Source organism: Lepidochelys kempii, chromosome 4, assembly GCF_965140285.1.
Source record: "Lepidochelys kempii isolate rLepKem1 chromosome 4, rLepKem1.hap1, whole genome shotgun sequence".
Taxonomy (NCBI): domain Eukaryota; kingdom Metazoa; phylum Chordata; order Testudines; family Cheloniidae; genus Lepidochelys; species Lepidochelys kempii.
The window spans coordinates 62,470,115-62,495,584 of NC_136383.1; the positions used below are offsets into that span (position 1 = coordinate 62,470,115).

Below are 25,470 nucleotides of genomic sequence, written 5' to 3' on the forward strand. Positions count from 1 at the left end.
CATTTTGATACAATTGTGTTGGCCACTTGTGAAGAGCGCTGTGCCTATTCTTCGGGTTTTTTAAGTTACACTAAACTTACATCATGCCTCCTGGTATAGTAGCTAAAATTATGAGTTTACACATTTACATGAAAGCTAAATCGATTCTTGAAATTTCTGGGGTGTGTTTTTTTTGTTTTTTTTTTTTACAGTGCATAATGCACCTTGAGGATAGGCTACAGGAGATGTACCTCAAAAGCAAAATGCTCTCGGAATACCTGCGAGGACATACAAGAGTTCATGTAAAAGAGCTAGGAATTGTATTGGGGTGAGTAAGATTTAGAGCTGCTATAACTTTTGGCAAGATTGACCAAACTCCCTTGAAGTTCAAATGCTACTCCACTGTTCAGTGGGCAGGCTTGCTTCTCAGGCTTTCCAGTAGGCTTGTGATTGAGAGACATGCTAAATAAGGTGTGAAAATGTGTACCACTGAGCTATCTGGAAGTCAAATTGAACTGTTCAAAATTTAGCATTAAGAACAATAGCTGGTCCTTATTTTCTTGAAGAAAAATTAACCTTTTTAATTTTGTTCTCTGCAATAATTTAAAAGCCCATCTTCAGAAATAAGACTGAAATAAGTTCTGAAACTAATTAGCTTTAACAGTTAAAAATACATGCTAGCCTTCTTGATAGGATATCTTCTTATTTAAATATAATGTAAGAAGTTGAAGACCAGAGCCAGTCTGAATCTTCGTAATCTTACTGCTGTTAATCATGTGTGACAAAAAAGGATGACAAGTGTTGTTTGGGTTGTTTTTTTAAGCAGTTATGTACAGTAACTCAGAGTCACTAAGGTGCATGACTTGGTTTTCTTTGTGAAGTTTTTCTCAGTTCACTTTTCAGCCTTCCTGTACATTCACTGTATTCCTCTTGTCCAACAGCCAAATGAAGAGCCTGTGTCCATTTTGTTTTCTCTTTCTCCCTCTGTGAATCCTACGTTTATTGTTTTTCATTATTTGTATTACTGTAGCACCTAGGAGCCTAATCATAGACTAGCACTCCCTTGTGCTGTGTGTTATACAGACACAAAACAAAAGAGCTTGCAATTTCTCTAGCAATTTCTTAGTGTTCTATTTTATTTTTAATAATAGTAATATCTAGCTCTTACGTAGCACTCTTCATCTGTAGATCTCAAAGCACTTTACAAAGGAGGGCATATCATTAGCCTCATCTTCCTGATGGGGAAACTGAGGCACAGTAGGTGATGGGAATTGCCCAAGATCACCCACCATGCCAATGTCAGAGCTAGGAATAGAAATCTGGTCTCCTGAGTCCCAGTCCAGCTTTCTAGCCACTATGTAACACTGCCTCCGTTTTACTCTTTGCTTTCCATGTTCTTTAACTCACCCCCCCTCCAGCTATATGAGGTGTTCCATTCTGTTTCTCATCAAATCCCGTATCCTTGTCTGAACACCATAGCTGAAGTGACTTGAAACTGACAGGGCTGTGCTTTTTCTACTCCTGCTTTGATTGCAGAGTGGCTATGTGTTCTTGTCAAGCTACTTCAGCTGTAATGCTGCTCATATCAGGATCTGTTGTCAAAAACATGTACTGAGGCTTTGACACAATATGCCTTTGGAATGTTAAATTGTTTATTATGGCCATAGTCTCAGTTTGTGGAATCTTGAGTCCTATAGAGCCTGGGTGAATACATTTTAACTCTTACCTGGAGTGCTAAAGCACCACTCCTGATCTAAGAACATGAACCTCTGTCTCAGGAGGTGCAAAGGTGTTGTGGTGCTGAAACGCTGAGCCTGACTGATTTTGATTATATGTAACACTTGCAAAAAACTGACTGTTTTCTTCAAACTGGTGTTAGTGTAGCACTAATGCAGTAGAACCTGATTATTTCTCACTAATGGCTTGGAAGAAGCTGCAAACTGAATTTTGTGAATTAGTGAAGAATTTAAAAGCAAGCAAAGATAATGCATGACACAATATAACACTGATCTCTTATTTTGTAAAAATCTACAAATGAAAAAATACTACTGTACATTTATTAGTATGCTATGAATGGTCAAATAATAAAAGCAATGAACCCTTAATGATAGGAGACCTCACTTCACCCTGTTAAATCACCAGTGATCTAGGGAGTGACCTCCAATTATTTCTGGTGTGGATTAGGAAGGTGGGAGAGGGAGTGGGTAACTTTTTTTTTTTTTTCTTCTGTAAAAGGTGGAGATAAATATATTTAAAAGCCTTCTTCCTTTTCTTAAACTTCTAGGATTGAATCCAATGACCTGCCTTTGTTGGCTGCTATCGCAAGCACTCACTCCCCGTATGTTGCTCAAATACTCTTATAAGTTAAAATCTCAGGATAGTCATTCCCTAAACAAACTACAAGAATCTTGAATGAAGAACAGACATGCCAAGCACCGGTAAAGGGGAACAGTGAGGGAAGCAGGTGATGACACTGCATTCCAACACCTTTTGATTCTACTTTCAGCTGGACACTTTATCTAAAGACTTCAGTTTACATACTGTAAAAGGCATTCAGGTTGGTTTTTTTTTACACTCACCTCTGAGTTAACGAATCATGAAGGTGAATGCATCCTTGCCGTCTTTTTAAATGACAAACGTAAACACTACAGCGAACACTGAACTGTCAGCAGGAAACACAGCTTAAAGAAAACCATGAAGTGGCAGTAAAAAGAACAGGTGGAATAGGATGGTTCTTCTAATACTACACTTGTGATCGCACAGTGTTTTGTGCGCTTTGGTTGCAGAGCTGGAGTTGTAAACTATGTAAATAGCATTCCTATACAGAGGTGTGTGGATGGACACGAAGTTTTGCAGAACACAAACATCCTTTTGTATTGTAGTAGTGGCCAGCTCAAAACAAGAAACTTGGACTCAGCAGCTGAGTTATGTGGTGTGTTTGAGGTTTATTGTTTCTTTTTCTTTTTTTTTTTTCTTTTTTTCCTTAAGGATAAAAGGAAGCTGCAGCTGCATCTAGTTTTACTGATGAGGAAACAGAATGAGCTCAGATTATAATTAGTGCCACCCCAACATTAGGATGAAGAAGGCTTTTTGAGAGAGGAGGATTTTTTAGGAAGCCTTATGGAATTTCTACTACAAGTTTACATTGTTGCATTTGCAACATTAATAGATTTTTGAGTTTCTGTATGACCTGTAAAATGGGGAATTGGTTCTAAGTCTTAATGGAATTAGATATTGCCATCTGAGATATTTCTGTTTTACAAGCTAACGTACAATATGTTACCAAATGTGTGTGTGTGTGTGTGCATACAACAACCAATTGGCATAAACTCAACAAAAGTTTATTTTAAAAAAAAAAATCACTGGTCAAATGCATTGCTACTATTTGGAGATGACTCTTCATTCACACTGAAAGTAGAGGCTGTTTTAAGTGAAACAAAGAGGACAATGACAAGCCTGGACATCCATGATTTATTAGAATGAACATTCACCAACATCCACTGTCATTCTACAGAACTTTTGCACTATCATCTCAATGCCTTTTGATCTATTAAGGACTAATTGCTTTGAAGAAGAAACTTTCCCATTAGGTCAAATAGTTCATAGCACCAGTCTCTATTGTTCCATACAATAGTATACAATTATATAAAATTCTCTGCTCATCGGCACAGTTAACTTTACTATTTACATGCAAGGTATACACAGCAAGGTACAAAGTTACATTTTTCATCAAACACTATTTAGCAGCATATGAAACTATTTAGACCAAGAAAGGGCAAAAGGAAATAAAAACATTATTTTCAAAGAAAGGAAGCGAGAGGCAAGGAACCCACCCAAGCAGAGTGTTAGACTATCAAACCTTCTATGGAAACACAGACATGAGTAGTATAGGGCACTTTCGGCACTTGATATTAAGCTGTCTAAATACTTGTTTAGAAACATGAACTCTTTCTACTAGAATCATTACTGCCTGCTAGGATTCATTAATTGGCTCACTGAACCATCCGTGCTGGTGATTCCAGAATTCCCAGCATTGGAGGGACCCATTTAAGCACAGTTTCAGTTTATACTGCCCTGGTCATTGGGTTTTCTAAAGAGAATCTTCAATAATTAAAGTGAGAAAAGGTGAGTATTACGGGGGGTTTCATTTTGTTCTAAATGTGACAAAGAATTGCCCTTAAATCTTGTTAGTCTCTCTCTCTCTCTCTATCTGACTGAGAGGAAAGTGTAGATTTACCATGATAAATTTCCATGCAGGTTTGTTTGTCCAAGCTGAAGGACTCTTAATTTCCAGGTATGATTTCTAAACAGATAAGATTGTTTAAGATCTTGTTTCTCCAATCTAACATTCCAGGAGTCTCCTTTTGCATAGTACTTACAGAGTATGTCTACACAGCAATGAAACACCCATGGATGGCCCGTGTCAGCTAACTCAGTTTGCAGGTATATAAAATTGCAGTGTAGACTTCCAGGCTTGGACTGAAGCATAGATTGTGGAACACTTCCTCCTCATGGGGTCCCAGAGGCCGTGCTTCACCCCAAGCCCAAATGTCTACACTGCAGTATTGACCTAGGCCAGTCAAGAGTGTTTAATTGCACTGTAGACATTTAGTCCTTTTCCCCAATGTGCTCTTCAGAATGGCTACAATCTTCCAGAGGTTTGGGTTATCTCTTATTACTGATATATGAAGAAATCTGCTTGCCCTGATTTGGTTCCCCTGAGCTGCTTTGACCTCCACTTCATGGTTTGCTTGAAACCAAACGACATAGCAAGTGCACCTGTTGTCAAACTTCCCCTCTTCGCTTAGTAAGTTTGTAGGTGTGTGTAATGACTTCCCTTGTAAGTATGCATGAATTCTGTATTTTTTCATTCTCGTTACTTCATGCCCTGCAGTTTTTCATAGTAATTTAGTTTGTCTAGTTCCTGTTCATGTTCAACAAAAAATGGCTTCTCTTGCTTCCGTCTGAACTGACTTGAGTCCCAGTTTTGCAGAGAGATGCCTGCAAGCGGACCTCTGTATCCACCTGGAGCACCACTGAAAACAAGTCAACTTGCACACATCATGTTGCAGGATTAGAACCTTGATCAGAAATCCTTAATTTACTACTTACCCCCAACAAATGCTGCTGTTTGATAAAATTGTACGTTAATTTAAGGAGATGTATGAATTGATGATTCAAATGCACTCAACTTTTCCTCAGCCCAATATAAAATCTTTACAGTGTAGTTACTGCCCTTTATATAACTCTTTGCTGCTCTTCACAAATTACACAGAGACTGCCCTATTTTTAGTCTCAAATTTCATTTCTAAAATTAAGGTTTGTATAATTCATTTTAAAAAAATGTTGGCATTAGTCTAAAGAAACTTAAATATTTCTCCCTCCCACCAAATATACTACCTCAATTGACAGGATACTACCTTCAGGGCTTCTTCAACTTTGTAAGGCTTACCTGTTGAACATTTTTGTAGCATCTTGCTGGTTGGGCAAGTTAGTGTGGCATGACAGAGCAGTAAGTATGTACAAATGTTGTTGTGTTAGACATCTTTATAGCATGTTTCAGTTTTATTTTTTTAATAGAATGGAAAGTGGTATGAATGTACAGGAAAAATGTTTAAAACTTACAGTGAAATAAAAATGTAGCTTAAATCTTCAAGATTCCAAAGCTTTTTTATTTTTATCAGTATTATAAATCTTTTGTAAACTTCTTAATACATATTTTTCTTGGTTTTCAAATGAGGCTGAGTAATCTTTCAAAACCCTACAGAAATGCAGTTTACACATTCCAATGTAAAAATGTACACTCTTCAGATTAAATTAAACCTTTACAAACCTGGGGGAGAAATGCCAATACAGGTGAACACTAAGCTGTGGGACTGCATAAAATTGAAGTCTCTTAATCTAAAGCAGTTTCAATAAGAGTTAAACATTTTAATCTAGTTTATAGCTTCCCAAATTATTAATGAATCTTAACTATAGTTCTTTTGCCTCAAATGTATGAATATATACTTTTAATTCTGTGTGTTTCATAGCTATAATTTGGAGGACAAAATTATAACTAAGTTGTTTTGCTTGTATATTTTCACTCTTGAAAGTAAAAAGCCCTTTTTCAAAATACCAAACTGTTGTATGTAAAGGTGACACAACTTGGTCACTATCTAAAGCAAGATTTCTCTCTCCCCACCCTCCTCTCTTGCCTTGACTTAAAAGGACTCAAATCAGAATCAAGTCTAAACTGCCAATTATATGCTATACATTAGCTACTCCAGGTAAATGGATTAAAATGACATACATAACTGGTTATCCATACTAGAAGCAAATCTGATTGTGTTGCTATTGCATGTTTTATGAATGGATTTCCATTTTTTAGGATGGGTACTGAATGGGTACCAGTATCAAACTGTGTGGAAATTTTTTTCTTCCTGCTGTTTATGTACAGTATAATTTTGGTCTATTTCTTTGCGAAATTTGGTGCAATAAACTCTTTGAATTCAGTTTAAATGGTCTTGTGTATCTTTTTTTTTTTTTTTCATTTTAAATCTCTTCCTGGAAATGTTTTTCTGCTTCTGGTGGATAAAGCTCAGATTGAACACTGCATGGATGGGTACAATTGGCTACCATTACCATTAGTGCAGCAGCAGATATGACATCGTAATACAGTCTTCGCAAGGTTCGAGGGCTTATGTTATCTAAACTCTACTCAAATCTATAGATGCCCCCTCCCCATTTATACCCAGACAAATGCTGATACCTTAAAAGTGATCTGTGAGCAGAAATGAAAATTGAGCATGAATGTGCCGAATGCCCTCGCTAATTAGATTCTGTGGAGGAACTAAGTATCTCTTAATTCAATAGATCTCACATAGGCCTGTGGCTGTTTCCAGGTTCACTCCTTACTCCCCCACGCAACCTCCAATGTATTTTAAAACATCTTTTAAAAAGGAATTATTTGGAAAATGCACTGCTTTAACATTATATTGGTGAGGCAGGGGGAGATATCAACTTGCATGAAACTCTCTGGCCCAACTTATCACTACACCTACATATTCCAGGGTGTAAATGTTCAGAAGGTGTCAACAGCAACCTCTGAACTGGCCAGAAGGCTTTTTATAACATCTATATGACTTTATTTTAAAAACAAAATTATTTTATACTTGTCCGTGTGCCAAGTACCCTAAGAGCTTGAGGTTCTGTATTTGTATTTTTGTGCTTAACTCAATTTTTTGGTTTTGTTTTTTTTTAATGTTCACCTCCATGAACAATCACAGACTTCACCAGATTTCCAGTTATTTCGGGGCAGTTTTTTATGCCAAATCTATCACCTTTCTAAAGCTTCCAAGCTGGATACTGTCCACAGTACACCAAGCAACTCTCCAGTCCGGAGGCCTCAGAGCAGCATGAGATTTGAATGGAGAAACCGTAGAAGCGACTGAATCTGTTGGTCTTGCATCTGATCATTACATACAAGGAGAGAGGATTAATGTAACAATTTTTTCCACCCTTACATTTGGGAATAGAGCTGAGGTACAGTTTGGTTTGTATCTTTATAACCAGGTATCCCATCTTCAGTTTGAACTCCATAAAGATTAGTAATATCTCAGGCTGAAGGGGACAAGAAAAATAACTCCTGGCATCAAGTTCTCCTCACAATGCATCTCCCTGAAATGGCTTCAGTTTCTTTTATTTTGTAGCAGTAACTGTAAATTTTGTAGCCTTTTGACATATATCTGGAATCTCCTACAGTGCTTGGTGTGGTATCACGCTCTGTCCCATACAGGCACGCTCAGTGAATACAACTTCGTTGTACTGTACTGTCACTATGATTCAAGTTCACTCACTTTGTGATGAACTGTCCTTTACATAGGACTCTTACCAAAACAGTGACCTTTTTAAGGTAAACAGAATTTAGTGCTCATGAGACTGAAAGCCTAGTAGCATACAGAGTACATTGGCACAGCTGTGTTTGAGTCATAATCCTGACTTGCATTTTCCCTTGTTGGTCTAGGCCTTAACCAGAGCACCATTTGTGCTGAGTTATGTGGTTACCTCATGTTGAGTGAAAACTTCTTCTTAGGCTTAGGAGTCCATAAAACAGATCTTTACTTGTGACTTAATCAATAAGGCCGAGAACTCTAGATAATGCATTGACCCTAACAATTCGGTAGTTCTGCAGAAAAGGACCTGGGGATTACAGTGGATGAGAAGCTGGATATGAGTCAACAGTGTGCCCTTGTTGCTAAAAAGGCTAACGGCATATAGTAGGAGCACTGGCAGCAGATCGAAGGAAGTGATTATTCCCCTCGATTCGGCATTGGTGAAGCCACATCTGGAGTGTAGGGCTCCCCACTACAGAAAGGATGTGGACAAATTGAAGAGACTCCAGTGGAGAGCAACGAAAATGATCAGGGGGCTGGGGCACATGACTTACAAGGACAGGCTGAGGGAACTGGGGATGTTTAGTCTGCAGAAGAGAAGAGTGAGGGGGGATTTGATAGCAGCTTTCAATTACTTGAAGGGGGGGTTCCAAAGAGGATGGAGATTGGCTGTTCTCAGTGGTGGCAGATGACAGAAGAAGCAGCAATGGTCTCAAGTTGCACTGGGGGAGGTCTAGGTTGAATATTAGGAAAAACTATGTCACTAGGAGTGTGGTGAAGCACTGAAATGGGTTACCTAGGGAGGTGGTGGAATCTCCATCCTTTGAGGTTTTTAAGGCCCAGAATGACAAAGCCATTAGGATGATTGAGTTGGGGTTGGTCCTGCTTTGAGCAGGAGGTTGAACTAGATGACCTTCTGAGGTCTCTTCCAACCCTAATCTTCTATGATTCTATGAATTTTTATGATGTTGTTTTAGGATACATTTTATGAATGAATGAGGGGTTGAGAATGGGACAGGATGTCAGCAGTTGGACAAGAAGCAGGAGCATAAATTGAATGGTATCAACAGGAGCTGTAGATCAGTACACTTGCAACACCCAGGTAGAAGGGTCAGAAAGTAGGAGACGGTGTGTACATCTGCCAAAAAACCCAAACGTAGACTCTCTAAGCCTGACCATGAATAATAAAACTGATAAAAGTATTCAAACCAGACTAAGGCAGTCAAGGCTTGGGGATGTAATTTTTCACTATTAACCTCAATTCCATGATTTGACACTTGCCAACAAAATTCAGGATTTATTTCAAAACTGTGTCCTGAAACAACAAAATCCTAATACTTACTAGTGGCAGATACCTGGTTTGAGACTTATTTTCCATGAAATAAATGGCAACTGGAATTACAAAGCTGGTGATGTACCTTATCTACTTATTTATTGAAGACCACTATTATTTTTTTAAACCCCAGTGGGCTGCAATTGATAGAACTACTGTGGACTATATGCTAACTCTGGTGTAAACAAAGAAATATTGTGTTTTAAAGAATAGCTTTTCCCTCCAGTACAGGAGACATGATAAAATATAGCTAGGATGAAGTCAGTTCAACAACCAGTGATGGATTAATATATTCTTGTTGTTCTGTCTTCTGTAATACACAATTGAAGGAAAAGCAATGGAGTGAAACTAAAAATGAAAGAGGATTTTAGATGTGGGAAAAGGTAGCTGGGTGGGTTGGGAAACAAAACACAAGACTCTGACCTTATGATACTTCTGTTCCCAACTAAAATTAGCTTAATTGCTACATACTAATAATCCTCATGCTGAAAAACTACCCTTGTAATATGTCACAGTCAATCTTCTGTTTGGCACAATCCCAGGACTAAGACAGTCTAAGAATTACAAGTATGAACTGCATGTTGTCCAGAGAGCCCTCAAGATCAAGACAGCACTCGCGAGCTTATGAATGACTGTCTCAAGCTTTTAAAAATAAATGCAGTCTCCTATAAACGGAATTTTGGAGTTATAACAATCCCATGGTGATCTGGTAAAAGCCTTTATGACAAAAGGAAAGTTCCATTGCTCCCTCTATGAGAGAAGAGGTTCCCGTACAGAGAGCAATCTGTTGCCCTGTTACGGATGGAGTGAGAATGGTTTTCAGCTGTAGAAGAATAGATTCACAAGTACTTTTTCATGGCCTTTCCCCTACCACAGAGTGCTGAGGTGATTGGGGTATCCAACTTGAATTATATGGAAAGAGGACTGGAGCTGGTATCTGAGCAACAAGAAAGTGGGTCCCCATTCTGGAACTGAATTCCAACACTGCGTATAACCATTTCGTTTCAGATATGAACTGTTGGGCAGTTTTATTTTACTGTTGTACCTCTGTGGCCTAGGAGTGTGTGCACACGCACACAAAAAAGCCTAGACAGTTAATCTCCTCTTGGTATTTGTTTACTTATCACGAACAAACCAGTAATGCTTTGGCGTCTATTAGTGTTACAACTATTCCTGTGTTCCTAGAATACTGTACGCTACAGGTGCTAAGACTTGTTTTGAGATTCAATATAGGCCCTAAAAACCTGTATAGGGACTGGCCTGCTGATGCTGATCACTTTAGTTCTAAGCAGGTTTATTTAGCTAAACTTTCTTCTGGAACAGAGTATATGATTCCCCAGACAGCAAATTGTTCCCCATTTAAAAAGTGTTGCCAAGTCCTACAGCACCAGGACCAATTCTAAGAAGCCAGCCTCCTCCTTCCATCTATCATTTTCTTGCCACTACCACAGTCTCAAGTTTAAATTTTTCAGCTATACCGCTGTGAGGGAAAGTACTGTACCTTTAACCTTGGAAGCGCAGATCCCCTTGATGACCAGCTGTCCCTGGTCATTGCAGCCCATTTGCTCTTTGCATGATAGAAGTTGTCATAGTCAGTGCAATTCCAAGCAAGCCTGCCCCTAGTGTTGCAGCCTTGTAGATCAAGAATACTGGGTGGAGGCTGCCTAAAATTTAAAAAGAGGGAAAATAAATCACCCCTGAAGGTAAGAAGTTAGTTTATTCCTGGTGCCACTGTTTTGAGTATTCTCGTTCAGAAATCTTTACATAAGATTTTGATATCTCTAATAGGAAAGGGTTATTAATTCTAAAGACTTGTTGACCAGGGACTTCTGACAAGATTTCTTCTATTAATACTTATGCCTATTCTTCTTCCCCAGAACAAAGAGGAATACAGAAATACGTCAGCTTGTTGCAGTAGAGGATGTAACTTGTGGGTACCAATGTTTCAAGCTATATAAAGTAACAGTCTAGTATTTACACTGTACAGACTAGGCCCACCTAGGGCCAGTGCTCTGTTCTGTTATGCAGGACTTCCAAGTTAGATAACCTGTCTCTTTTCCCTAGCTTGCAGGGAATGGGAGTAGTACCTCATGCTACTCAATGGTAAATACTTATGTGACAGATGCAGAGCTGATATGTAATAGTATTATGACTAATGCTATGTAATTTTATTAACACTGTGACTTGGTCAGTAAGGGGAAGTGTCTTAGGAGTAATGGAGGGTTTACGCGCCTATAATATGTGAATTCAGTGCGGTCTGTGTATGAAAGCGACACAATGGCTTTCCAGAAAAGAACACCCATATATACACTTTAAAAACAGTGGAGCAAGCTGTTAGCTTCAAGGATCCTGTCTCAAACAAGTTGCAAACCTTGTTTTGCTGAAGCTGGGAGCTTGGTGATCAGAAGAGGGCTAAACAGTTAAAACTTTCACTTGTCAGAACTGTCCAGGGAGACAGACGGACAGAGAGGGAGTCTTAAAAAGCTGGACTTTCCCAGGGCCAGGGACACCTTAGGAAAAAGTTAGACATGTACAGTCTGGTTTATTGTTCTTAAGATAAAATATATTTTTCCTCTGAATGCTTTTGTTCTATATGAATAAAATTTTGTTTTAAGGAAGCTGTTGGTCACTGATTACCAGTTATTGTCCCAAAGGGAACAGAATCGCAGAGTCTGGGCATAAGTCAAACCTGCTGTGGTAAATCATGGTTGATGCACAGTAGATTGCAACACAGGGGCAAGTCTGATAGTGGGAGCATTGTGTGATTCCACTAGAGGCCTGAGAACTAGAGTAGGTGCACTCAGACCAGGAGGGGTCTGAGGTGCAGTCAGCCTGGTAACTTTGACAACCTACACACGTGCTGTAGTTAGTGCCTCTAAGCCTTTGTCTTCATTACAAAATTTGATTGGTAGGACACACGTGAAGAATCAGATTAACTAAACTGATGCAGACCACAACTTTGCCCTTAATGTAGACAAGGGCAAGCTGTGATCAGCACTGTTATCAACCAATCACGGTTGAACTTCAGGAGCTGTTATCCTATATTTGTGTTCAAATACTCGTTAAGGTTACCATAACTTGTCACCATGACACAGTTTACAGCTCGTCCTTGTCTATTCAGACTGCAAAATCCTTGCTCAGTAATATCATGGCTAGCTTAACTTTTCCCTCCTTATATTCTAACATAATCAGATTTTGTAGTGAAAACGAGACCTCAGACTCTTAGGGTATGTCTACATTGCAATGTAAGCCCAGGGTTAGTGGGACTTGAGTCAGCAGATCCTGGGTTAGAGAACCCAGGGCTTGAGCATCCACAATGACTGTCAACCCTAGATTAAGAATTTTCTAACCTGGGCTCAAATCTGGGGCACTAGTGTCCAAAGTGCTGCATGTAGACACAAGTCAAACCAACTGTATTCCAGACTCCTTTTTGCCCTCCCAAAATGTGGCCACTCTATCCCTTTGATTATGATGCAGCGTGGGAAAACTTGACTGTCCACGCTGTACGTTATAGGAAGTTTGAACAACCAGCCAACACATCAGCATCATTTTGGTCCACATTCTCCCAGCTACCAGAGCCAGCAGTGTGGATGAGGTGCCTTTTGAAGAACTCTCCCTTGTGATTTCACTCCTGTTTCAGGAAACAGGCAGATACGCTGGGGGACATTTTCTGACCCACTGGAGGCACCTGACAGAGCTTCTGATGGAGCAGGAGGAGGAAGACACAAACATTGCAAATTCAAACTGATGCTGCTTATGATACTCTGTATTGCTGCTGATGCCCCCTTCGCAGACCGGAGCTTCTGGAGCAGGGCCACAAGCACACACTGGTGGGACCACATTGTCATACAGACCTGGGGTGGCCAAAAATGGATCCAGGACTTTTGCATGAAGGAAGATACATTTGTGAACCGTTTGCCTCAACCTTTCTACTATAAAGACACCCACATGAGGGCAGCCATGCAAGTCCAGAAGCGGGTTGCTATAACTGTCTGGAAGCTGACTACCCCAGATTGCTACAGGTCCTTTGCCAACCAGTTCTGTATTGGCAAGTTCACTGTGGGTAATCAGGCATGTGATTTATCTCCAAGGAGATGGGCATTAAAGATATTCCTGAAATAATAGCTGGGTTTCAGAAGATGGAGTTTCCAAACTGCTCAGGGACCATTGGTGGGACTCACGTGCCCCTAGTTTGCCCTCCTCAACGAGCACATGAGTACATAAACCACAAAGAGTACTACTCCATACTACTCCTCCAGGCTCTTGTGGACTACAGAGGTTGATTTATGAATGTCAACATGGGTTGTACTGGAAAAGTTTGTGATGCCATGGTTTTTCACCTCTGGGAAATCTATACTCCTGGACAAGCTGGGACACTATTCCCACCAAGTGACATTGTAATAAATGAAGTTACTGTCCCCACAATTGTTCTGGGGGACCCTGGGTGTACCTCCTTTTGCTTTGGCTTATGAAACTGTACCCTGATTTCAAAGGCCTGAGCAAAAGGAGGTTTAATTAGACTCTCAGCAGGTGTAGAATGGCTGTTGAATGTACTTTTGGCAGATTGAAAACCCACTAAAGATATTTAGACAGATTCCAGTGTCATCAATGCTGTGTGCATTACTGTGACTTGCTGTGCTCGCCAGTCTTTGTGAAGCCAGAGGTATCCATTTCCCCCTGAATGGGCCTATGACAGCAAGGGGCCACTGAATCAGTACCCACAGCCAGAAAGAGCACCTACTACAGCTGGAGCTGCATGCATCAAGACGACAGAAGTCAGGGATGCTTTGTGACCCCACATTTTGGATTTATGTGGCTGCGTGGAAGAGGGAGAATAGTGCCTTTATGGATGTGCTTGTGGGGGAGAAGGATCTGATAGATTGTGGTGGGTTTTCATTGCTGAGGGAGAGGTGGGGGGTTGATTTCCATGCAATGTATTTATGAATGACCTGATTGCTTATCAAACGGAGAGGGACATTGATTCACAGTATGGACTGATGCAAGGAAGTGATTGATGTATGGATTGATGTAACTAACTGTACTGAGGAATAGTCCCTGATCATGTGTTTACCTTTATTTTAAATACACATTGTATGATGTGATGCAGTGAAAGCAATAAACTTTCTTGATAAAATAAATGGTTTATTTATAAATATGGATTAGAAAAACACACCATTAACCCATTGCCAGGCAGGCCAGCTGCCATTATCACACTAAAACACCTGTAACAACAACAAACCCTTAAAAAGACTCAAAACAAATCATAAAGTGCATGAACAAGTGAAAACAGTGAAACTATGTACAAGATAAAACCCCCTACTGTTGAATGTCCCCAGGCCCCCCATTATCCTTTCCCTTCCTTCCATATTTGCTGTGCACTTAGTGCCAGAGGAAGGAGCTCAATAGGGAAGACTACATGGGGCACAGTTGCCCTGCCCTGCTATTCATAGGGCCTGATTGCATGGGTCACCCAGCCATGGATTTGTCCCAGCTGTCTCTTGACTGCATCACAGGGTACCATGGAGGGGACTCAGGCCATGGTCTGGGTTATGCGGCAGGAGCCGATACACTGTCAGCCATTAGAGATGTCAGCTGTTCAAACAGCTCTTTCTGCAGAGCTCTGTCATCCTCCCTTAGCTGCCATTCTTGTTCCAGGAACTGCGAAGCAAGAGCCTGCTCTCATGTTGAAATCCTGTCCTCAAGCTGTGCAGCCAGCCTGAGCCTTTCCTCCTGCCTCTTGCCATGACTTTCCTCCTAGTTGTAAATCCCTCTGTCTTTTGTACTGGACCTGCTTGTTCGGTCTCTCCAGAACTTCAACCAAAAGTTCATCATGAAAACGCTTCCTCTTGGAATGGACAGTGAAGGTCTGCTGATCCAGGTTTCTGCTGCTGTGTAGATAAGTGGTGGAGAGGTACCGCAGCTAGTAGAGGTTGAGGGGCTTTGCAGTAGGACAAGACACAGTGGGTTACTGTCTCAAACTGCTCAGTGCAGGAGTACAGAAAAAAATCCCAGCGGAATTCCAAGGGCATAACATGTCCAAACTGAACTTTGGTATGTTGTGAGAAGGATGTTTCAGACCACAGAAGTTCCCTGAGCACTGCCAGTTTAATTGCAGAGACAATGGTCAGTTAAAATCAAAATGGCTTCCCCATGCCAAAAAAATTGCAGAACAATTTGGGATTACAGGGGAGGGAGCACTCTGTGGCTGTGCTACAGAAGAGTTTTCTGTGATTTCAGGCCTTCCACATTTTGGAGGACATAACATTTCTTCTTAGAGTGCTTGCTCATGTCCATTCCAGTAGGGGTGTGCGTGTGCTGTATGCACTATCATTGGAAGGTTTTACCCTAACGGTACCCAGCGGATCGGCTGTGGAGCCCCCTGGAGTGGCACCTTAAATGCAGTGTGTATATAGTCCCCTGCTGACCTGCTGCCTGCTCAGTTCCGTCTTGCCAGAATAATCTGACAAAGGGGAAGTCCCACAGTCGGAGAGCTTCCTGGCACAGGGGAGAGGAGCGAGCACCATCCTGTTTGTTTATACAGAGCATCGCTGTGTTGTCCATCACTGAGACACACTTGCCCTGAAGATGGGCCTGGAAAGTCTGGCAAGCCAGGTGAACAGCTCTCAGCTGTGACATTGATATGCAGCGATTGTTCTGGTTGTGACCACAGGCCTTGAGTTCTGATACTGCCCACACCCATTGGAATGGACATGAGCAACACATCCTGAAGAACAATAGTTACGAGATGGTAAGTAACTGTTTTTTGTGGTGCCCCATTGGCAAACAAAGATGTTATTCCAAGCTGCAAGTGGGAAACCAGCCATCTATAAAATCAAAGTATTCAGATGTATAGTGACTGAACAGTATGAGTGGAGTAAACTAGTCAGCTGCAACACTGGCCTTGGAAAAAACACCTGTGATGGGCTGTTAACCCATACAAGCCTGGAAAGGGTTAATGAGGCTAAAAGGGTCCAATTAACCAAACAGGCAACAGTTGAGGGGAATTAGATGGCCTAAGTAACCCTCAAATGATGACAGAGCCTGGCTGAGAAGGAATGCAGGGGCTAGAATAAAGCCAGGAAGCTGGCAACAGAAAGGGGCTGCAAAAGAAATAGTTCACAGTCACTCCCTGGGAGTAGGGAGGTGTGTTTGAGGCTATGGAGTTCAACACTCTACAGTTACCCGCTGGGAGGAAGGAGTTTGAGTTGGTATATCCAGAGGGGAGAGCCAAAAGCTGTAGGAAGGAGACCAGGGAAAGAGCAGCAGCTGCCACAATTGCCAGGTATAGGGCCTCTGGACTGGGAACACAGAGTAGTGAGCAGGCCTGGGTCCCCCTACCAGCCACAGGGGAAGTGCATGAGAAGACCACCTGAGACCATTGGTATGGAAAGACTTTGACATTCCAGAAGGGATAGTCTATAGTGACCTGGCTGACGATCCAAGTCAGGAAGACAGAGCACCCTGAGTTACAGGGAGTGAGAAAAACAGCAGTGCATGCAGCGAGCAGTAGAAGGGGACGTCAGACCTGACTGGAGATAATCCCTAGATGTGGCCCCTAGGGGTGAGTAGAGTGCCCTGTGACAACGCTCTTCCTCAAAATGTGACTACCTAGCTGATGTTCCTTCTACAGAAGAAGTTTGCAGCTAGCAGCCCTCAGGATTGGGTCAGAATTCAAGGGAAAATCAAGAAGGGAATTCAGGGAAATCAAGAAGATGCTGCATTAGCTTTCACATGGCTTAGTCTGTTATGACTGGATGCTTATACACAGCTCCACTGCCATCCTCCTTATCCTCTCTCCCTGGCCCCCTGCCCAGCACATTTCTGCATAAAATTTCAAACCCCAGTTGTATTTGGGACAAATGATTTTGTCACCTGTGGACTACATGGGCTACCTTTAACTAAAATGGACTAGATTTCTAAATAGAACACATTGCTACTTTCCTGCCACCCCAAAGTTGACTGTTTCCAGCTAGCTTGTTACACCGTTGAATGGTTATAGAACGGTGAAAGTCAAGGTATGGCAACATAAGGTCATCATGCACCACTGTTGACTCTGTGCTCGATGCAGTACCCAGTCCCCAGTCCAACTCATAAAATGGGCATGATGTTGGCAAGTTGCCCAAGGTATGCTTCTTGTCCCTTTCAGTACTCAGTCTTGAGCCACTTAATCTGCTCCCTACGCTGGTCACCAGTCAAGCACATTTCCAATGCTGTCAGCTTCTTTGTTGTTTGCTGGTATGTGTAGTCATTCCTGGTACTCTTACTAAAATCCACTGTTTTGCTGGCCACACACCAGAGATTAACCAAAAGCTGGTTGTGCTCCTGCAACCATGAAGCAGCATGCCTCACAGAGGACTTCTTCTGGTCAGCTTCCATTGTAAACACAGAAGGGTCTCCAAAGGTGTTTGCAGCTTGTCAGTCAGCAATAGAAGGGTTAAATGCTGACTTGCTGAGCTCCTGCTCTAAAGCAAGGGGTGTTTACATATCCCTGGAGTGACTTGGTGATTCTTGGGATAGAGAGGACAGAGGAAGTCAGCACATGGGATTGTGGGATACTTTTGGTGGCCTCCTAAGATCTGAGTCGGGCGGGGGGTGGGGGGGCTGTGTCTACACTGTAAAGCAAGAGGGTTTGAACCCTGGGTCCTGGCTTGACTGGGGCTCAAACCCTCCAACCCCTGCAGGCTCCTAGGACCCTGGGTCCAACCCAGAGTCTGAGAGATTTGTGTAGAGAAAGAGAGAGAAGTAGGATTTGGTCTCAAGATGAGTCTGAGCCCAGGTTTACATGGCAGTGTAGACATCCTCTTGGGTACTTACATGGCCCCCGTTATCTTAGTGTGTCAACTCCTCACAATCTTTAATGTATTAACTCTCACAGAGGTAGGGAAAGTAGTAGTATCCTCATTTTACAGACAGTTACAGAGAGACTAAGTGACTTGCTCAAGGTCACACAAGAAGTCTGGCAAGGGAGGGAATTAAATTCTCATGTCCCAGGTAAGTGTCCTAGCACTGACCATCCTTTGGACATGCTGCTCTGGTTAAAAAGATGGATGGTCATTACAGCTTAAACATCCAGGCAGCGATTTGCCAAACAGATATGTTTCTTCCATCCTAATGCTTTTTCATTTTTGGCTCACGACTTGCCAACAATATTTTTTAAAAGTTACTGCTGATGAATGAAATTTTGTAAAAAAAAAAAAAAAAAAATTGTTTTAAAACAATTCTGCAAGTGACTTGTTCTGGGTACTCTCTTCCCTGTTACTGTGTTTGCACAAAAATAGGATTTATCTTCTGTAAGAATTTACCTGCTTATTTCTCACCAGAAGTCAGCATCAAGAGATGACTGAGGTCCCAGAGGTTTATGACTTCAGGTGAGAGAAACACCTACAGAAGCTGATAACCAGCCAATGAGCAAAGGTCTGGGGTTTGGCCCCCCACAGTAGAAGCTCTCACTAGATGACTGGACCGAGTTGAGGTTATGCCCCATTATGGTAGGCATTGTAGCAACCAAAAGCAGGAGAATTGCTGTCTCAAAAAGCTTACAATCTAGTGCAAAGTACAACAGGGAGTTTGTGATGTGGGAGCTGGAGCTGGGACTTGGCCTCTATGTTCCATGAGTTTGCCATCAAGCATCCCTTAGACTGCAACAATGTTTAATCCCTGCTGATGGTTGCAGGATTCAGACTGTGTGACCTATAGGTAGAAGGCCCTCTTTGACTCATTCACAGTGACTCCTGTCCTGCTGCTAACAGTATGCCTTTGAAAATATGGATTGATAAGTTTATATATTAAATTAAGCTTGGCCTTTTTTGGAGCTGACACAGGCAGGGTTTTTTTTTAGTGTCTGCACACAATGGCAAAATCTCCCAAATATTGCTCTCTGACTCAAACACAGTCTGCCATACCTTATTCAGAAAGGTACAGCTCCCCTTAGCCCCACACAAATATTAAAAATGCAGAAGTAAAATAAATATTAGCAAATCATCCTGATACTACATGCAGGGTCCTTATACTATCTGTTGCACAAATATGTATATTTTTTTCATTCACAGGTAATCACCACAGCTTGAACCCACAACCTTTAGAGCTACAGTATAGACTTCTTACACTTCAACTAGAGGAGTTGTTGGTGGGAACGGGAAAGGATGGTGTTAACCTCTCCGTGAATCAGCCCACAAGGGCGAAGACGACGACACATGTTGCCAGTGCATTACATATTTCTTTGAGGGATAGCAGTGGAATGCTGGGCATCAGGCCTGGGTTTTTTTCATGACTGTGAAAGCAGACTGTGGTCTAGTAATTACAGGCAACACAGCCAAATGTAACAATAGCCACGTTTGGGCCTTCTGCCTCAGACATGTGGATGTAAATTATTATTATTTCCCACTTGAGCTAAAGAAGCAGTTCTCTTAGCATGGAAGTCCCAGCAGGGTCATAAGCTTCTATATGTGCTCTAGCTGTAGAGGTGACACTGTATCAGTGTGGATAACATAAGCACCTAATCTAGCATGTTTCTTCTAAAAGCCTTTAGCAATGTGGATGACACTTGGCTCTTGTATATTAGAGTTTGAAATAGTACCTAGAGCTCCAGGGCCAGCCCATGACATTTTGGCACCTGAGGCCAGGAGCTCAAATGACGCCCCCATGCCTCCTCGCTTGGGTCAAAACTTTGAAAGGTCTCATTTCTGCCTTCTTCCTGTTCTACTCCTCTCATGGTACTGCTCCGCTACCTACCCCAATAAAGGAGAACTAACAACTTAAAATGCCTTGTTCAAAAAATTTTAAGTAACACTTAACTTTCAAACGCCTGAACAGCAAATGTAACTTTTCTTGTCCGCATAGTAAACACTGGCATTTTTATCTGTTTGAATAATTAAAGTGGTGCTTTTCGTGACTTCTTGGTTGCAAAGATTTGAACTGCTTCCTGAAGGTCCACAGTCTGGGCCAGCTCATGCTCTGTTGAGATGGTTGCAAGGCCAACCAGGCTCTCCTGTGTGATTGTGAAGCGTAGATGTGTTTTTTATTAACTTCAGCTTGGAGAAGCTGCGTTCTCCACTGGCAACTGTTACAGGAAGTGTTAGAAGTATGCGCAGAGCAACAAAAGCATTTGGAAAGAAGGTGGTCATCTTATCTGTGCATATATATTCCAGAACAGCCTTTGGAGCTGATCCTGCTGAAATGTATCTTGAAAGGGCTTTCAGTTCATCACCTAAATCACTCGCATCAATGTAGGGCATGTCACCATGTGTCAACACTGTCTCTCGTACCCTGCATTGCTAGTGTAGATCATCTTCAGGTATAGTGAGGAGTTTTGGAAGATCATACAACATCCCAAATATATTGCTATGTTGCTTGAACTGCATGAAACGTTCTTCAGCTGACTGTATTGCACAATCTAGCACCTGGTTAAAGAATTCAACTTTGAGTTGTTGTTTGGGGTCTCTTATAGGATTATCCCGGGCCTCGTAATCAAAATGTCTTCTTCGGTGACTCTTGTATTCTTGAATGGGCAGGGAAATAGCTTCAGTATGGAGTTCCTCTGCCAACTTCTGTGCACTCCTCATAACATTTTGAAATCCCTCATCTGACAGGTAAGACTGTAGGTATGACTTTGCTTTGTCCAGTTGTTCCATTGCTCCAGATATATCAAGGTCAACACCTTGGAGTCTCTTGCTTACAACATTTATTTCAAACAGTATGTCATGCCACAAAACTAAGCCACACAGAAATTTGAAGTTATGTATGTTTCTGGTGATTCCATTTCCCTCTGCCACTGTTCTCCCACGAACAGTTCCTGTCATAGCATTATCCTCCATAATGGTAACTATGGCATCATCTATCTTCCCAATTTGGTGTTTGATAGGCTTTATCGCCTCCACTCGACTTTCCCATTGTATGGCACTCAGTGGTTTCAGTGTCAGAGAGGATGTTCCCAGATGTTGCTTCAAAATTTGCCATTGATGAGAAAAATACATACATGCTTTGAATTACATTAAAAAATTCAGCAGCCTCACTAGAAGCTGATGCTGCATCACTGACCACCAAGTTCAATGAATGAGAACCTGCATGGAACAAAAAAAGCTAGAGGGTTTAACTCTCAGATCCGTGTCTGCACTCCTCTGTTCTTTCCTCTCATGTTGGCACCATTATCGTAGCCCTGACCTCTTATGTCAGCTATCACAATTCCTGTATCTTCCAGCTTTTTAAGAAGCACATTTGTCATACCAGCTCCTGTAGTGTCATCAATGTCAATAAATTCTAGAAAATGCTCTCTGACAGTCACCATTGCAGGGACATTTTCACTAGGTTCTGTTGTTCTTACAAAACACACCATTAAAGTTATTTGTTCCAGATGGCTGATGTCAGGTGTGCAGTCCAGAACAACAGAGTAATATCTTGCTGACTTCAGATCTGCCACAATCTTCCGTTTGAAGTAACTGTATGATCTCATTTTGAATTGTTTTCCCAAGGTAGTGGTGTGTGTACATTTCTTGGGTGGTGACTCTCTTCTTAAATGTTCCTGGAGTACAGCATCAAACTCAGCCATCAGCTCCACAATTTTAAGGAAGTTTCCGTGGTTTGGCACATACAGCTGATCTGAAGTGCCACACAGTGCTAGGTTTTGGGTAGCAAGCATTCTCACAATGGCAATGAGCCTTTTCAGAACATTTTGCCAGTAAAAAGACTCTGATGCAATCTTCTCTTGATGCGGATCATCTATGGTGGCCTTTAACCTTAGTCTCCTCTCAAGCTCTTTCCACCTATGGAATGCTCTCTGGTGATCTGCTGCCTTCTCATGGCATGCCAGATTTCTAGCCAGATTTTTCCAGTCCTTTGTTCCTGTAGAACCCAATGTGGCTGGAACATTAGACTGGAAGAGTTTGCAACAAAAACAGTATGCAGCACTCTGGGTTTTTGAGTACATAAGCCATGGTCTCTCCACTTTGTCACCATTGGGGATTTCACGCCAGTAATGTGTTGGTTGGAAACTTCTATTTTCATTGTCTTTGGGGAACAAGTGAACATTCACTTGCTGTGGCCCATGCAGTACAAGGAAGTCCCTCTGCTCAAGTGGGTCCACAGTCCTGGATTGTCTAGACTTAAGGAACTAAACTCAGCAGCAGCTGTTACTTGCACCTCCACCACACTCTTCTCTGATCTACACTTTTCTTCAGGAATGTGCATGGTTACATCCATTTGAGATGGAGATATAGATGCTGCAGTAGCTGCCAGGTCAACTGCACTTTGACTAACTGGAAGATCAGGCATCTCCTCACTACTCACATCCTCACTGGGGCCGGAAGGCTCACCGTGAACATTTGTGTCTATGTATCTCAGGAGAGCTCCTTCCTGCTTAGATAGAAAAGCTTCCTTTTGCTTTCTTTCTTTCTTCTGAATGCTGCCCAGAGGGGCCTTTTCTTCTTTCACTCATGACTGCTGTTCTGTGCCAGCTATAGTGGCTCTCAACACTCAGTTGAAGGGGACAAATAAGCAGTCTGGTAGCAGGGCCTGAGTGAGGGAAGATATCAGCATCTTAAGGGCCTAACTGGCTCCTACTACTTCAATTGATTGCCTGTTCTCCTCAAGAGGGTTCAGGGAAGCAGCAGGAAGCAGGAAGCTCCCTAAGAAGCTGGTGTTAATCAGTCCAGGCTCCTGGGGGTGCTAGAGAGGTACATAAGAGGCTGCTCCTCCTCTCTCTCCCTGCAGCTCCTGCTGCTTTCTGTTATTTCCTCTCACCTTTTCTCCTGCCTGCCTGTTATGTCTCTTGTGCCCTCCTTCCTCCAGCACAGCACTCCACCATCTCTGTGCATCTAGAGCAGAGAGAATATATATGCACCAGCAGCAGACACAATTTTCTACACTCTGGGTCCTAGTGGCGCTTCCCCACAGTCTGGCACCTTAGGCGGCTGCCTCAGTTCACCTCATGGTTTAAGGCCAGCCCTGTAGAGCTCTAGCTGAAGTGACTGGATGCAAATTGTTAATTATCTGTGAGACTGATGAGTGACAGTGACATCCTGTGATAGGGTGTTCACCCGACACTAGCCCCAAAAGGGTTAATGTGGCTCAGATGAAAGAGAGAACCCCATGCACCACTACAGAGTAGGGACCGAATGGCTCGGCAGCAGTTCTGCAGAAAAGGACCTAGGGGTTACAATGGACGAAAAGCTGGATATGAGTCAACAGTGTGCCCTTGTTGCCAAGAAGGCCAATGACATTTTGGGATGTATACGTAGGGGCATTGCCAGCAGATCGAGGGACGTGATCGTTCCCCTCTATTCGACATTGGTACTGTGTCCAGTTTTGGGCCCCACACTACAAGAAGGATGTGGAAAAATTGGAAAACGTCCAGCGGAGGGCAACAAAAATGATTAGGGGACTGGAACACATGACTTATGAGGAGAGGCTGAAGGAACTGGGATTGTTTACTCTGCGGAAGAGAAGAATGAGGGGGAATTTGATAGCTGCTTTCATCTACTTGAAAGGGGGTTCCAAAGAGGATGGATCTAGTCTGTTCTCAGTGGTAGCTGATGACAGAACAAGGACTAATGGTCTCAAGTTGCAGTGCGGGAGGTTTAGGTTGGATATTAGGAAAAACTTTTTCACTAGGAGGGTGGTGAAACACTGGAATGCGTTACCTAGGGAGGTGGTGGAATCTCCTTCCTTAGATATTTTTAAGGTCAGGCTTGACAAAGGCCTGGCTGGGATGATTTAGTTGGGGATTGGTCCTGCTTTGAGCAGGGGGTTGGACGAGATGACCTCCTGAGGTCCCTTCCAACCCTGATATTCTATGGTTCTATGATTCTATGGGGTTAAGTAACCTGGAAGGCCATACCTGGGAGAGAGTTAGGCTTGAGGCAAGCACTGAATGAGCATGGAGCCCAGCTGAGCAGGAGCAGCAGGGCTGGTATAAGGCCAGGAAGTGAGGCAGAAGAAGGCTGCAGTGTGGAAGCCTGCAATTTCTCTCTGGAGAAAGAGCAAGAGGCAGAAACCTTGAGTAAAAGTAGAAGCCCTGGGATCCTGGCCCTGAAGGAAAGGTTTACCCAGAAGATGGGTGGAGTGGAGGCCTGATAAAGGTGGAATAGGAAACAGCCCAGGGATATGGCAGCAGGGATGATGCAAACCTTTGCCACTGATCCAAGGGTCCCTGGGCTGGAACCTGTTGTAGTGGGTGGATCCGGATTCCCCTACCAGCCACTGGGGAAGTCGCATAGCTTGGTTGGCATAGCTATTGCCAGTGCACTGAGACTTTGATACCCCAGAAGGGGAAAACTATAGTGACCTGGTCAGAGATCTGAGCCATGAAGAAGGAGCACCCCGAGTGACTGAGGGGAAGCGCTGCAACTCCTGGACAGAAGGGGGTGTCAGATTGGGCAGAGCTATTCCCCAGAGGTAGTCACAAGGAAGTGCCTAAGTGGTGAGTAGAGATCCTGTTACAACCCCACCCTCAAAGTATAATATGAAACTTTATTCTTTGGGCTTGTACTTCAGTGTATCTCCCATTAGGCTACAGCTATAGTACCATATGGCTGGCTCATCTCTCTTTTTTACATCATTGTGAGACTGCCTTCACTAGTATTCAAAATCACGTTATTCCTAAGAGCTGCCAACACTGAAATAAAATAGTGTAGTTCCTTTGGTTAAAATGCTGCTTACGTACTAAGTGTGTTACACAGAATTCTTGACATTACAGTTAGTAATATTTACAACTACGAAATATGTTCCCTAGAAATAATCTGTCACCTCTGGGGGAGGGGAGGGAGGAAGAAACTGCCATGGATGGTGTATGAGTCCACATTTTAGATGTAATCTGCTCTGACACACTCGGGTTTATCTGGTGTTGGCTGGCACTAGTGATATTTTAAAAAAATCCAAACCTGCACCCACTGCATTTGAAAGGCTTATTCAATATTTGATCACCCTAGCAAAATGAAAAGTTTACTTTGCAAAATGGAAGGCTTCACTGTCTGTAGTTTGACTGTTTAATAAGCTCCCTAGGCAAGCAGACTGCATCCAAGCTGTCCTAAAATGTGAAAAATGTTCCCAGTGCCATGGTGACATCACAAGCACAAAGCTGATAGCTGCTTATGGGTTCCAGCTGGGCTTCTGATTACTCAGAGGCAGTGCAGGCTAAGCAAATCCTATTTTCTTACTCTTCGGAAGAAGCCTCCAAAAGCTACTTCAGTGCCAAGGTCTCCTGACTGAAATCTCCCACTAGTCAGGGAAATATTGACCTACTCTGAAATATTTCCAATACAGTAACTTTCTATTAATTTTCTTAAATGCTGC

General features: G+C 42.4%; 2 protein-coding genes across 5 annotated transcripts in view; one reads left to right on the forward strand and one right to left on the reverse strand.

The window, feature by feature from the left end:
- FNIP2 (folliculin interacting protein 2) overlaps positions 1-6,453 on the forward strand; it is a 90,089-nt gene extending 83,636 nt beyond the window's left edge. For all 3 annotated transcript variants that reach the window (XM_073341493.1, XM_073341496.1, XM_073341498.2), the window contains 2 exons: positions 192-307; positions 2,264-6,453. In XM_073341493.1, coding sequence (XP_073197594.1) covers positions 192-307; positions 2,264-2,342 — 195 coding nt within the window. In that variant the 3' untranslated portion in view covers positions 2,343-6,453. The remainder of the gene's footprint in view (positions 1-191; positions 308-2,263) is intronic.
- Positions 1-25,470, reverse strand: part of SPMIP2 (sperm microtubule inner protein 2) — a 66,641-nt gene that overhangs the window by 1,020 nt on the left and 40,151 nt on the right. Inside the window, exons 4-5 of one of the 2 annotated variants that reach the window (XM_073341500.1) lie at positions 10,688-10,850; positions 5,691-7,429 (exon numbers count right to left, since the gene is read on the reverse strand). In XM_073341500.1, coding sequence (XP_073197601.1) covers positions 7,367-7,429; positions 10,688-10,850 — 226 coding nt within the window. In that variant the 3' untranslated portion in view covers positions 5,691-7,366. Of the gene's footprint in view, positions 1-5,690; positions 7,430-10,687; positions 10,851-25,470 lie in introns of those variants that run through there. The other variant, XM_073341499.2, reaches the window with a different exon arrangement.